The sequence below is a fragment of the Cyprinus carpio genome, chromosome B18 (genome assembly GCF_018340385.1).
Source record: "Cyprinus carpio isolate SPL01 chromosome B18, ASM1834038v1, whole genome shotgun sequence".
In the NCBI taxonomy this organism is placed as follows: Eukaryota; Metazoa; Chordata; class Actinopteri; order Cypriniformes; family Cyprinidae; genus Cyprinus; species Cyprinus carpio.
In genome coordinates, this window is record NC_056614.1 from 19,488,568 (window position 1) to 19,501,602 (window position 13,035).

General features: G+C 36.9%; 1 protein-coding gene across 1 annotated transcript; it reads left to right on the forward strand.

The window, feature by feature from the left end:
* Positions 1-741: 741 nt before the first annotated feature.
* Positions 742-12,983, forward strand: LOC109067760 (synembryn-B-like). The gene is made up of 10 exons (XM_019084664.2): positions 742-986; positions 2,736-2,783; positions 2,918-3,535; positions 5,201-5,295; positions 6,892-7,042; positions 7,134-7,229; positions 8,079-8,223; positions 8,385-8,529; positions 8,686-8,805; positions 11,926-12,983. Exons 1-10 carry the CDS (start codon positions 798-800, stop codon positions 12,035-12,037), a joined length of 1,719 nt encoding a protein of 572 aa, XP_018940209.1. The 5' UTR covers positions 742-797; the 3' UTR covers positions 12,038-12,983.
* Positions 12,984-13,035: the final 52 nt, after the last annotated feature.

Sequence of the window (13,035 nt, forward strand, 5' to 3'; positions counted from 1 at the left end):
TTGTTACAATGCAGAGCTGTTTAAATTGTTAAACCAGCACTGAAAAATTAAGTTTAAGAAATCAGGTTAATGCACTCAATTACTTTTTAAATGGTCACACATTGATAATTTGACTTCAAATATGCATATTTATTTATTTGTGCATTACCATTTCCACCTTGCACTCTGAAAAAGACCTTAAACCTCTCAAGTAGCCTATTCATTCAAAAGGGCACTTTACTGAAATGTAGCATAAAAAGTTTGATAGGCCTATATATGTGGCATGAAGCATGCATGCAAACCCTTCAGATAAACCATTCTGTGTTCTTTAATAAAGATGATGCACAAGATGTGACTCATTATTGCAAATGATATATATTCTATTCTAAGCAATTTTAAAGGCTGGCCCAGAAAACTTAATCTAAACATTTACATCTATGCACTTCGCAGGCATTTTTCCAAAGAGATTTACAAAAGAGAAACCTAAACATAAAGCAATAGCTATTGCTATATTTTCTGTTGAAAAGTCCATCTGTGTTTTGAGAGGATAGTTGCTGGTCAGTAGTTTTCCCAGTTGGTAGCAGGTTTGTTGTTGGTCAGCTTGCAGAATCTAATGACCATCAACAAACCAGCTATCGTCTTAAATGAGATTTTACAGGGAATTTTGCTGTTCTGCCACCATAAATCGTACACTTAAATATGGCCTGGTAAATTTGGATACCATCCAGGCAGGTTTGACGAAATATTTGCCATGTGCCTGAGGGACTCTTGTAAGCGTGTTGTCGAGAAACGTGACGTGACGGGTGAAAGTTGACCAGATGAGAAAAACAGAGGAGGTGTTTAACTCTCATCCTTACTGTTGTTATAAGAAGAAGGGCAGGCTGTCAGTGTTTGTAAGTGTACGGCAAAAGCAACATTCAGAGATGAGTTTGACTGCTATTCTGTCAGAGATCGACGGTGGAGATGACAAGGGAGTTGGAAAGCTTTTGCAGAAGTATAACCTAGAGGTAAAGAGGCTGCTGTTAGCTTACCATCTCATGTTGTTTTATTGCGCGCTAGCATTGGAGATATTAGCGAGTTAGCTGCCCGTTAATCTCAATATACCCGGTATGTGTATGGACCTACAAAAAGATCGATGATCTCAGTGCAAAAACGCTTGGCTCCTGAACTTTAAATAAGTACCTACTTTTTATTTAGTGATTAAAAACACGAGGCATTCGCCTTGGGATCGTAAACTAGCATCCTCCAGCTGTTAGCCAGCCATGATAGCAATATGATACTCCCAACTTGACTGTATTTTAAACAAAAATGCCAAATTTTGCCCTCATGAATGAGCAGTGTGTGAAATCTTTTAAGAAAAAAATGGTTATTTCAAACGAGAAGAGTAGAAATGGAGTGTTGTTTTGGATGTTTGATAGTTGTGAAAGGCAAAATAGCCAAGCTTGACAGCTGTCAGACAGAAAAGTTACGTAAAAGCAGAAAAACACTATGTTGTTCTAACAGGTTTATCAACGAAACGTGTCTGTATGGATTCTTCTGATGTGAACAGAAGTTTTAACCACATATTTGGCGTTTGCGTTCTAATTTTAATGACACTGCATGCTTTTCTGGAGAAAATCTCAAGAGTACAGGATTTTCCTTTAGCTAACTTTACTCCTATATGAACAGCCTTTTGTTAAGTCAACCACTGTTAGTTAAGTTGTAGTTAACAGTTTGCACTGCAGAACGAGACTGGTACTGTGATTCATCTGATTATGATGAAATTCATCATGGACAATCCATATCAGTACCACATGTTAATAGGATAGAATTTGGGAAAAATATTGCCATACTTGTTCGAGATGATTACTTGCAATAATGATATCAAAAATATTACAGGTTTGCTAAAATGTCATGTTTAAATATGCAAACAAGGCATTATCTATAAAGTAATTTGCATGCATTTCCATAACATAGATATGATTATTGGATAAAGCCAGATATAAAATTGTTTCATTCTGTTAAAGGCTTCAGGGATTCATGATATCTCTTTTTATTACTCTATACATCAGTTAATACTGTCAACAGCTAGAGAAAAAAATTGTTTTGGGGTGAAATGTGTTATAAATCAGGATAATTGTATATTAAAATACCTCTGTAAAAAATATCAAAATTTTGTGTATGTAGTTGCTACTGAAGTGGTGATTTCTGAGTGAGTGCATGAAAAAAGATATATATACACATATACATACACATATATACATACACACATATACATATATATATATATGTATGTATATATATACATACATATATATATATATATATATATATATATAATACACATATACATACACATATATATGTATGTATGTGTATGTATGTATATATATATATATATATATATATATATATATATATATATATATATATATATATAAAAAATAATATAATATTCAATATATTACTAGAAAAATATATAATCATGTAAACAGTTACAATAAATGAGTGTCTTGGATGTTTTCTTTTTTAGTAGTCTGAAAGCAGACAAGGAAGAAAAAAAAAAAAAGAAAAGCATGCCAGAAATTGACCACTGCATAAAAACAATAATTTTGTCTGTAATGGCTTTCCTTAAAGTGTTCAAGATGTTTTATGGAACATCATAGATGATCGACCAGCTTAGACCAGGCTGCTTTATGGTTTGAAACGGATCCAAGCATGGGATCTGTTTATCTCTGATTTATATTGTCTCATGTCATGTTGACATTTCATTTCAGAACAGCCACACGTTTGCCTTTGACCACAAAGAGGAGGATGCACGAATTGTGAGTAACAGATTTATGGTCTGTTATGTTTTGTATTTCAAAACGATCTCAGTTTGGTATGTTTCTTGTCATTTCAGTACCTTTTTTATTTAAAACAATCAATGACCTCTTGTGCTTTGTGGTCCCTTCTGAAGGAATTGTGTCAGGGTCTTCTTAAAGTCCTCCGTCGGTCAGATCATCCACTTTGCCAAAGCACCTGCCTGGAGACCCTGCGCATCCTGTCCAGAGACAAGCGTGTACTTGGACCTGTAGCCACCAAAGAGGGCATCCTCACTCTAGCAGGACTGGCCCGTATCCATGTGGTGGGACACGACGGAGAGCCACTAGAGGAGGCACAGTCAGCAGAGGAGGAGAGGGTTGTAGTGGAGGCCCTCAAGTGCCTGTGCAATGTAGTGTTTAACAGTGTGCCGGCACAGCAGGTGGGCGCTGATGTGAAGTTGGCAGAGGGTCTGTGTGCCCGCTTGCCTTCGGTCAGCTCGTCCCATCATGAGGTGGGCCTGTTCTCCCTCCGGCTCCTGTTTCTGCTTTCCGCCCTGCGGACGGATGTGCGTGGTATGCTTCAGAAGGAGGCGGGTGCAGTGAGGCTGCTCACTGACATACTGGAGCGTACTCTTGACGTCCGTTGGGTGGGGCCATATGAGGCAGAAGCCCCTAAACCAGAAGCCCTGCCCATTTCCTCAGAAAACAATGAGCTTGCCATGGAAGCCCTTAAAGCTCTGTTTAACATCACTATGTCTGATTCCAGCGATGAGGTGAGCGTAACAATATTTGTAGAACAGCAAAACAACATTTTCATATCTATTTCACTGTGCTTTTTACAAAACTGCAAGAGGAATTTACTTCTACTTGTCCTGTCCATTTACAAGCAATATAAATGCTCCTGAGCTAAATTTCAACTCTCCCAGATAAGTGTATGATTACTTATGCAATGGAATCATTTAAGTTTTTTATTTTTAATAAATTTGCAAAGATGTTTAAAACCTGTTTTTTGCTTTGCCATTATGGTGTATGGAGTGTAGACTGATGTAATTTAAAGCAGTTTAACATAAGGCAGCAACATAAAATGTGAAAAAAAAAATGAAGTGCTATGAACACTTTTTGTAGGCACTGTACATTTTAAAATATCTGTATTGCATGTGTATCTTACACTGAAAAAACATAATAGGATATTACAGGTGTTCAGTTTCCTGTTATACTGCTGTTGAATAATTGACGCTGAGTGGAGCCGGTGCTTTTGCCCCCATCAGAGTGAAGGAAGACAGAGAGGGTTTCTTTCTCTTAAATAGGTCATAGGTTCATTGGCATTAATAATTTCTTCAATGATCTTTTGGCATCATATTAAAAGGGATAGGTGAAAGTGCAATGAATAATAAAGTGATAAGTTCTGCATTCTAAATAAAAGTGCCAGTCGGTAATTGGTAAAGACATTGCGTCACTCCCGCTGCCTTTTTTAACTTGTTGGCATATTAGTTTTACTTTCCTTGAAAAGGGAAGGTACTTTGATTTTACCTCAAATTTTTTGGGTTTTCGATGGAGAGGTTTGCTGTTTGGATGTGTTTTTGTTTTTAATCTGGTTGATAAAACAAAAAATCCCATTCAGTTAATTTGCATATTGTCAGAGTATGTACTGTAGTTCTTGGAGAACTTACTTTTCAATCATTTATTAAAAATCTATTAAAAAGGTATGCAGGTGTGCATGTAATCTGGAATGTCAGCCATGTTGCTGCTCTCTCTCTCTCTCTCTTTTTTTTTTTTTCCCCACCATATGACGACTTCTGTCTCATGACTTCATTTCATGGTCAATTACAGATGCATAATTCAGAATCTCGGCCAATGAAGTAATTCATCAGGATATTATTTTGCCAACTATTTAATTAAAGTACTATATCTTTTCATAATGCATAATGCGCATTTTATGTACTGTATTTGACATACTATCTAGTATGGAATTAAGTGAATGTGGGTCCGCTGATTTACATAGAACGAAGGGCTCAAAACCTGTCTAGAAATGGATATGTGGCCAGGTTTTTAGTATGACCAAGAACTACTCACATTTTCTTGAGAAAATTTAAAAAATCTAGTTTTAAATGTTAAAAGCTCCTACCCCCACCATTTCATCAAATAGACAAAAAAAACATTGGTGCATTCCAGTGTTCTCAGCCCTTTGAATGATCATTGAAGTAAGGCTAAGTGTGTCTCAATTGCCTGACCTTTTGTTGGTTTCGGTATGGTCGGGATCGCCTTGACGTAAGATGCACTTTCTTTTCTCAAACCAGTGGTTCTCTCAGTCCCTAAATCACGGGTCTTTTATTTGTAAATGAAGCCCAAACATCAACATCAGACACTTTCTCTATTGCTATTGTGAAAAAGCCTTTTGGTTTAACACTCACACAATTTTTCCTTTATTATTTTAATAGGACAATGACCACCAGCTTCGACTGATTGCTGGCATCATGAGACATCTCCTAATGCTCAAGACGCACACTGAGGATAAAACAGAGGAGGCTCACAGGTACTTCCACACTAGAAGATCGACAGCTGAATTCAGTTCACTCTGTATACTAGGCCTGTGTCTATTATATTGGCTTCAAAACCTGTATTTCAGTGAGCCAGAAAGCAAAAGAAATGCAAGTGCGGTGAATGTGAATGATGAGATGTCTTCTCCAAGTGATTAATGACACACCTCTTTGCCCCATCGAGACAGCTCAGCGCATTCTGAAACTCCCATCCGTTTATTTGGGCTTGACTCATTGTGTCCGCGGTGGTGCCTTCACCAGCCCTTTCACACTTTTGGAATGCTACCCTCTCTCAATGCATTCTACAGCACTCTGAAATGACTAACTCTATGCTCCCCCTTTAACAAAGTGCGCTCAATGTGCTGAACCAGTCCTGGTCAGTAGATGTGTCTTTGTTATTCAAATAATGGCCACAGACTGAAGGTCCCCCCACCTCGCAGTGTTCTCAGATTGCCTTCTCATGTTTGTCTGTCGACATCACATTCCTAGAATGTGACATGAGTGTGCTGAATGTTCTTGTGCGCCAGTGAAGATTATAAAATGAACAAATGAAAGTAGCATGCAAATATTCACTATTCATTTCCATGAGGTGCCTCAGTGTGAGACATAGTTTGTTTTTATGATACAGCCAGACACAAAGTTGGATTTATGCACATGAGAAAGATACTGACAGACCAATAATCAGTTTGACAAATATATATATATACACACACACACACACACACACACACACACACACACACACACACACACACACACACACACACACACACACACAGAGTATATATTATGGATATTCAGTTGGTTATTTGGTATTTCCATTTGGGACAGTTTGATGGGTTTGTGAGACAAGAACCCCAACAATGATATTCACAGCTAAAGTAACTTATTGAATGTGTTGTCATTCTTTTTGCAACACCTGCTAATGGCTGGTGACTTGAGACAATTTACTGGCCATAAATATTTTTAATGGCCATAAAACTGTTTGTGCATTATTTCATTAAAAAACACACACACACACACACACACACACACACACACACACACACACACACACACACACACACACACACACACACACACAGGAAGAACACATTGGGGAAACACAAATTTAAATTTGTGTTATTCAGGTTCTTATAATTTTATTTTATATAAAAGGGTAATATTTATAGAAAATAATAATTATTATTGCAACTTTTTTGGTATCTAAATGGTTGATAACTTTATTATAGTTACATAATAATAAGAATAATCATAATAACAATTATTATTAAAATGTTTACATAAATTAAAACAATTTTGCACAAATATATGTAATAGTAATAGTTATTATTGCATATATAATATTGTGATTTTATTGACATACTGTAATGATCATGAAGTTATTTCATAAATTAAAAACAAAAAATATTTTCAAAAATATGATGAATTTATTGAATTAATTAAATTAGGTTCTGCATATTGGTTATCAGACAGTATCATTTTCTATGGACTATGTTGTACTCAAAGGCCAGGAGTTATTCCAGGAGTTGCATGCTATGTTCTCATCATGCATTCTGTGCTGAATCTTTATCATTTGTCATTTCTTTTAGTCATACCATAAATCTCCTGAGTAACCTTCCCGTGCGATGCCTGGATGTTCTAATAGACATCCCTGTCCAAGGTGGGATGGAAACGTATGGTGGGAAGAACATGGATGTAGTGCAGATACTTCTAGATTTTATGGAAAAGAGGATAGACAAGGTATTGCACTTCAGATGAACACCTTCAAGCTGTTGCTAAGCTGTTCCACTTGTTTCATTTGTTCATTCTTCATGTGTATTTATCCACTCAGGGGACCAACTATAAAGAAGGCTTGACACCTGTGCTGAGTCTGATGACAGAGAGCTCTAGATACCACAGGGAGATCCGCAGATACCTCAAGGCCCAGGTGCAGGGTTCATGAGTCCATGCTCAGTCTAATTTACTGCTCTCTAAAATAAGACTGTTTCCTTTGATGTTGCTTCTTCTGTGCTTTAAATATTAAGTTAAAGAAATAGTTCTCCCAGAAATAAATAAAATGCTGTTAATTTACTCACCCTCAGGCCATCCAGGATGTAGATGTGTTTGTTTCTTCATCTGAAAAGATTTGAAAAAATGGATCCTCTGCAATGAATGGGTGCCCAGAGAATGAGAGACAAAACAGCTGATAAAACATCACAATAATCCACAAGTAATCCTTGCCAAGTGAAAAGCTGTTTATTTGTACAAAATAAATCCATTATTAAGGTCACTTCTGGACAAAATACAAGTCCATAATCCATAATAACACTTGCACGTGTTCAAACTCCATTTGTTTAGAACTCTTTTGAACTGTTTTCACTTGTAAACAGTGCTTGATCTATGCATATTTCTTTTTTGATATGATGGCTTTCGCACTGGAGAAAATAATATTATGAATAGAAGACTCATATTTTAACTAGAAGCAATAGTTAATTCAAGTCAAGTCTTGATGGATTTTTTTCTTACAAACACAGCTTTTCACTTTACAAGGTGTTAATTGATGAACTGGAGGCGTGTTGGTTAGTTGTGTATTATTGTGATGTTATTATCAGCTGTTTGGACTCTCATTCTGATGGCACCCATTCACTACAGAGGATCCATTGGTGAGCAACTGATGTAATGCTGAATTTTTCCAAATCTTTTCCAATGAAAAAAACAAACTCTTGGATGGCCTGAGTGGGGAGTAAAAGTTCATTATTTGCTGATTAAAAGTTTCTTTTTGTTTGCTGTTGTACAGGTGCTGCCTCCCCTGAAGGATGTGAAGGAAAGGCCGGAAATCGGTTGCACAGTTCGAAACAAACTGGTGCGTCTCATGACGCATGTAGATATGGCAGTAAAACAGGGGGCTGCTGAGTTTCTTTTTGTGCTCTGCAAGGAGAGCGGTGAGAGTTCTGCTTGTGTTTAATATTTCTAAAAGTTTGTGAAACTGTGTTTTGAAAGGCATTTTTGTTGGCATTGGTTTGAATTTTCACAGTTAAACAAAATACAAGAATTAATATTGAATAAGCTAATTAATTTTTTTGCACATAATTTTCTGATGCAGTGGATAATCTGTTGAAGTACACTGGTTATGGTAATGCTGCTGGATTGTTGATGGCACGAGGGTTGCTGGCCGGAGGCAGAGGAGAGACACAGTACTCATCTGATGAAGATTCTGACACTGAGGAGTACAAATCAGCCAAACCATTGTAAGTGCCCTTATATGTATGCATAATTGCTGTTCTTGTTTTCTTAATATTGGTAATACATTTTATAATTTTGCATAGTATCCTGTTTTTCCTTCGGCATTCCTGCATTTCTTTGTACATTCATAGATTATAGTGACAATGTTTTGTGTTTTTCAGTATTAACCCCATCACAGGTCACATAGAGCTCCCAATGCCAAACCCTATGGAGGAGATGACAGAGGAGCAGAAGGAATATGAAGCTCAGAAGCTTGTCAAAATGATTGATGAATTATCAAGGTGGGTTTTTATTTTGTCACAATTAAAGATTTATGTAATTAAAATAGTAAAAATGGTTAAATATAACAAAATTGTATTTCATAATTGTATTTTTCTTAATTATATTTTATTTTTTATTTTATGTTTGTTTTTTTTCTATATTGTGTTAACTCAGCAATCTGATCTTTTTTTTGTCATAATCTTTCATTGTTTTAAATGACCCAATTTAAGCACAAAACTAAGATTTATTCAGACATAATTAGAAAATTTAGACATGCAGATATTGTGTGACACTTCCTTTTCCATTTATTCAGGGGTCAGTGTACATATTTTATCAACATGCTTTAACATTAAGCAGCAATTAAAATGTAAATAAGTTAAAAGATGTTAACCAATTTTTATTTTAATGCATGCCTTTTTTTTCATTGTGTAAATTCTGGGCATTGTGTTTTTACTCTTGCTGACTATTATCAGTCAGTTTCTCTTTCTGTTTTTCTTGTATGAACCTGTTCATAATGCCTTCATAGATGACACCATCCTCTAGAAGTATTGTGCTTGTTTTCTCATCACCCTCCTTGGAGGCTCGATATGTGCGGGGCCGTATTCATATTGACCTTTTCTTAAACAACCGGTGGGGTAAACTAGCGGGAGGTGTAGCGCTGTTGCTCCATTCGCGCTCCTTACCAACCGCTTCATTAAGAAAAGAATCCTCTACCGTCGTCCTCCGCCTCATTTAAAGCTGGCCTTCCGCATTCAACAGGAGTCAATGCACACCGACCGGCCACCGCAGCCTCGCTGCATTAATTAACAGCTAATTGGTGCACACAGTGGGGTCGTGGGCTCAGGCTCTTTGTACAATACACTGAGGTTTTATAATACATATACGTGGTTCTCTTTCATATGCTGCCGTTTTATTCAGCCGGGATGCCAGACATTGTCCTTGCACATGAAGTGGTTTGAGACACTGGCTCAATTAGGGGTGTGCGTATGTACGTTAGCTGCCAGGCGATGTTAAATAAGTTTGCAAACACAAGAGGATGCACCATTGTTCATCCATAGGGTGTTTGAGTCGTAATGAGCAGCGTGTGCCCAAGAGAGGCAGATTCCTGTCTTTGAGAATAGATCCTCGTTCCTTCTGTCTTCCTCCTACTCTTATTATCAGGATTGAAGGAGGTGTTGTGTGGAAGAGGGAGGGCACTGGTGCTCCCCGCTACGGCTGCTGGGGAGACGCAACATGTCCATGGAGGAATGTCCCTCCCTATGTCTGCTGCTTGACTTGCTGTCCAATTAGTACTGACTCTACCCCATACACACACACACATAAAACCCTACGTAAACTCACAATTGCTCAGGCTGCTTATCAGTGCATGTGCATTTGATTAGATAAAAGATTGTCTTGGATTCTGGTTTGCGTTTTCAAGGGATGCAGAGGAAATATCTTTGTTTCCTTCTTGTCAACTTAATGTCTTGTTTACACTAGTCATGACGTGCATTTGACGTCAATGGCTTCTTATGCAGACAGTAATGCCGTCCATGCCTGAAAATCTGGGATAAGATAGTTGGAAATTAGGGATGTAACATTACACAAAAATTACAGTATGGTACGATTATGGCTCTGTCTTTAAGTAAATTAAAATATAAGTACAATTTTCAGGAAATTCTTTCTATTAACTAATTCTCACTATTAACTAATTGCTTGCCTATTATTAACATATAAGCTGTTTATTACTACTTATAAAGCATGTATTTTGCATGATCACATTCTATATCCCCAATCCTGCCCAATATCTAAACTTACCAGGTACGTATTAATAAGCAGCAAATTAGGAGTTTGAGGCAAAGTTGTAGTTAATAGTTTGTTAATCGTGAGAACTGGACCTTAAAATAAAGTGTGACTAAACTTAATGTAGGCTATAAGTTGTTACACCATTTAGTAGCTCTTTATGAATCAAAATGCCCAAGTTTATCTGTGTGAATGACATAATCTAAATGAGATTTCCATGGCTTTGATTGGATAATGCTCTTATAAATCATCTTTGGCCGTGCTTTGATTGGATAATTCTCTGATGAATCATCTCGGGTGCGCTGGTGACACACAGTGCAGATATAATTGGATTAGCGTGGAGGAGCTGCAGAGGCTTTGAAGAGATTAGAATGAGCACTGATCCTGTAATTAAACTGCAGGCTCGGGTGGGGGTGGAGGGGGTGAAGGGCCGCTCTGGGATCTCGGGGGGTTGGAGTGGGGGGGCTCTTATGTGACAAGATGTAAAGGCAAAGAAAGATGTTCTACACATCAACAGGCCTCTTTAGGGGACAGAACTGAATGCAGCTACAATGGTCAGTACAAAGGGTTTCTTTTAAAGAGCAGGTGGATTGTGGTGACAAATTAGTTGCCTGAAAAACGAAATTGACAAGACGTGAGAACAATAAATCTGTAAAGGTAATGATGGCTACTGGAGTTTTTGCATATTTTACACACATATTTTATACCACTATTACAATTATTGGACCTTTGAACTCTGCTTTTTTTTTTTTTTTTAAGAATCGTTTTCTATTTTATTTTGATTTAAAATGATTTTTTTTTCCTGTGATGGCAAAGCTGAATTTTCTGCAGCCATTACTCCAGTCTTCTGTGTCACATGATCCATCAGAAATCATTTTTTGCTGATTTGCTTCTCAAGTAACATTTCTTATTATTGTGAAACCAGTTGTGCTGCTTCATATTTTCATGGAAACCATGATACTTTTTGTCTGGATTCTTTGATGAAGAGAAAGTTCAAATGTTTTTTTTATTGAATTTTTGTAACCATTTAACAGTCTTTACCATCACTTTTAATCAATTGAATGCATCCTTGCTGAATAAAAGTAGTAATTTCTTCCAAATTTCTAACTGACCCAAGGCTTTTGAAGTGTATATATTTTAATGTTTTTAAAAAATATATATATTGTATAATATATAGCTATTGTATATTATGTTATGCATAGAGATACACACAAAGTAAATGTAAGAAGTTTCTACTGACGTTGGTCATTCCTGCTGGTTGTATCTCTCAGTCCACTTACTTGCATGTGACATTATGAACGTACAAAGCACAAGTAGGATGCAAAAGTCCTGAGTCCTCTATTCTGCTCTCTCAACAGGAAGGAATTGATCAGACCGATGGGAGTGAGGAAGGATGGTACTCTAGCACCCCTAGGAGAAGCCATCCATGAGTGCAGCCCTCCACCCAGCAGCGACTCCGACTCAGACTAACAGGAGTTTAGTTCACTCCAACAAACCCTCTAGGCACCGCTGCTGCCAGCTGACCACCAGTCTTACCAACTGTCCCTTGCACAGGGGATAGTTCAGTTATTTCCTACTGAGGTTCTTTTGTTGCACGAGGGCATGTCTTTCTATTTGGGACATGAATGGTGAACTATAGAGTGAGCGGAGAGAGAGGAAGCAGAAATGTTTAAAAAGATAAACGGTTGTCACCGGACTACAGTTATATTCATAGTGACTGTATGAGATGGAACTAAGTAGGAAGTTTCACAACATATTCACGTGTCTCTGTGCACAAGTAAATGCACTTGGTCTTCAATAATGAAGTATAAAGGCTTAATGACATTTACCCTCAAGAAAAGCTGTTTATTTAGATTTGTATTTATTAAACAGTCACAGGCTGTTGCTGGTTCACAGATAAAAGAAGAAACCTGTTTCACAATGTTTCAAAACACTTGAATGTTTTTTTAAATGTTATGCCATCAAGCCATGAGATCACTTGTGCTAAGAAATTGTTTGTCTTGCACTAAATTTTTGCAAAATGTGCATTGCATTTTTTTCCCCACCACTTATGGCTGGAGTTTTAAATAAGTGTCTTTTCAAATGTTCTATATTATTTTTAGCTACACAATTTTCTATAAGCATCATTTTTTTTTTTAGGTGTCATTTTCTTCTTTTTCTATGGAATGTTAGGGTTTTACACAAAAAGGATGTAATTAAATTCAGGTTTTCTAAAGATTTCTGGTTACTATCTTTGATTTAAAAGCTTGTGAATATTTCACCAGGCCCAGTTCTCTTCTATAACCACTGTAAAATCAGAAGAAAGGGGCTTTGTTTTATAAAATGTTAATTTTGAATTTCCTTTAGTTTTTGCATTTAGGTTTTTTGTTGATTTTCATTTCAGACAATCATTTGCAATAAATGAAAAACAAAACTAGCAGTGTCATTCACTTACTGCATGCAGAAACGTTTTGTAATTTTGGCTGTGA

Bases quoted from the DNA above. Each gene is read 5' to 3' on its own strand.
- LOC109067760 (XM_019084664.2), top strand. From the start codon at position 798: ATGAGAAAAACAGAGGAGGTGTTTAACTCTCATCCTTACTGTTGTTAT. The intron at 5,296-6,891 runs GTACTTCCACAC...CATTTCTTTTAG, and splicing joins AAAACAGAGGAGGCTCACAG to TCATACCATAAATCTCCTGA. The intron at 8,224-8,384 runs GTGAGAGTTCTG...TTTCTGATGCAG, and splicing joins TGTGCTCTGCAAGGAGAGCG to TGGATAATCTGTTGAAGTAC.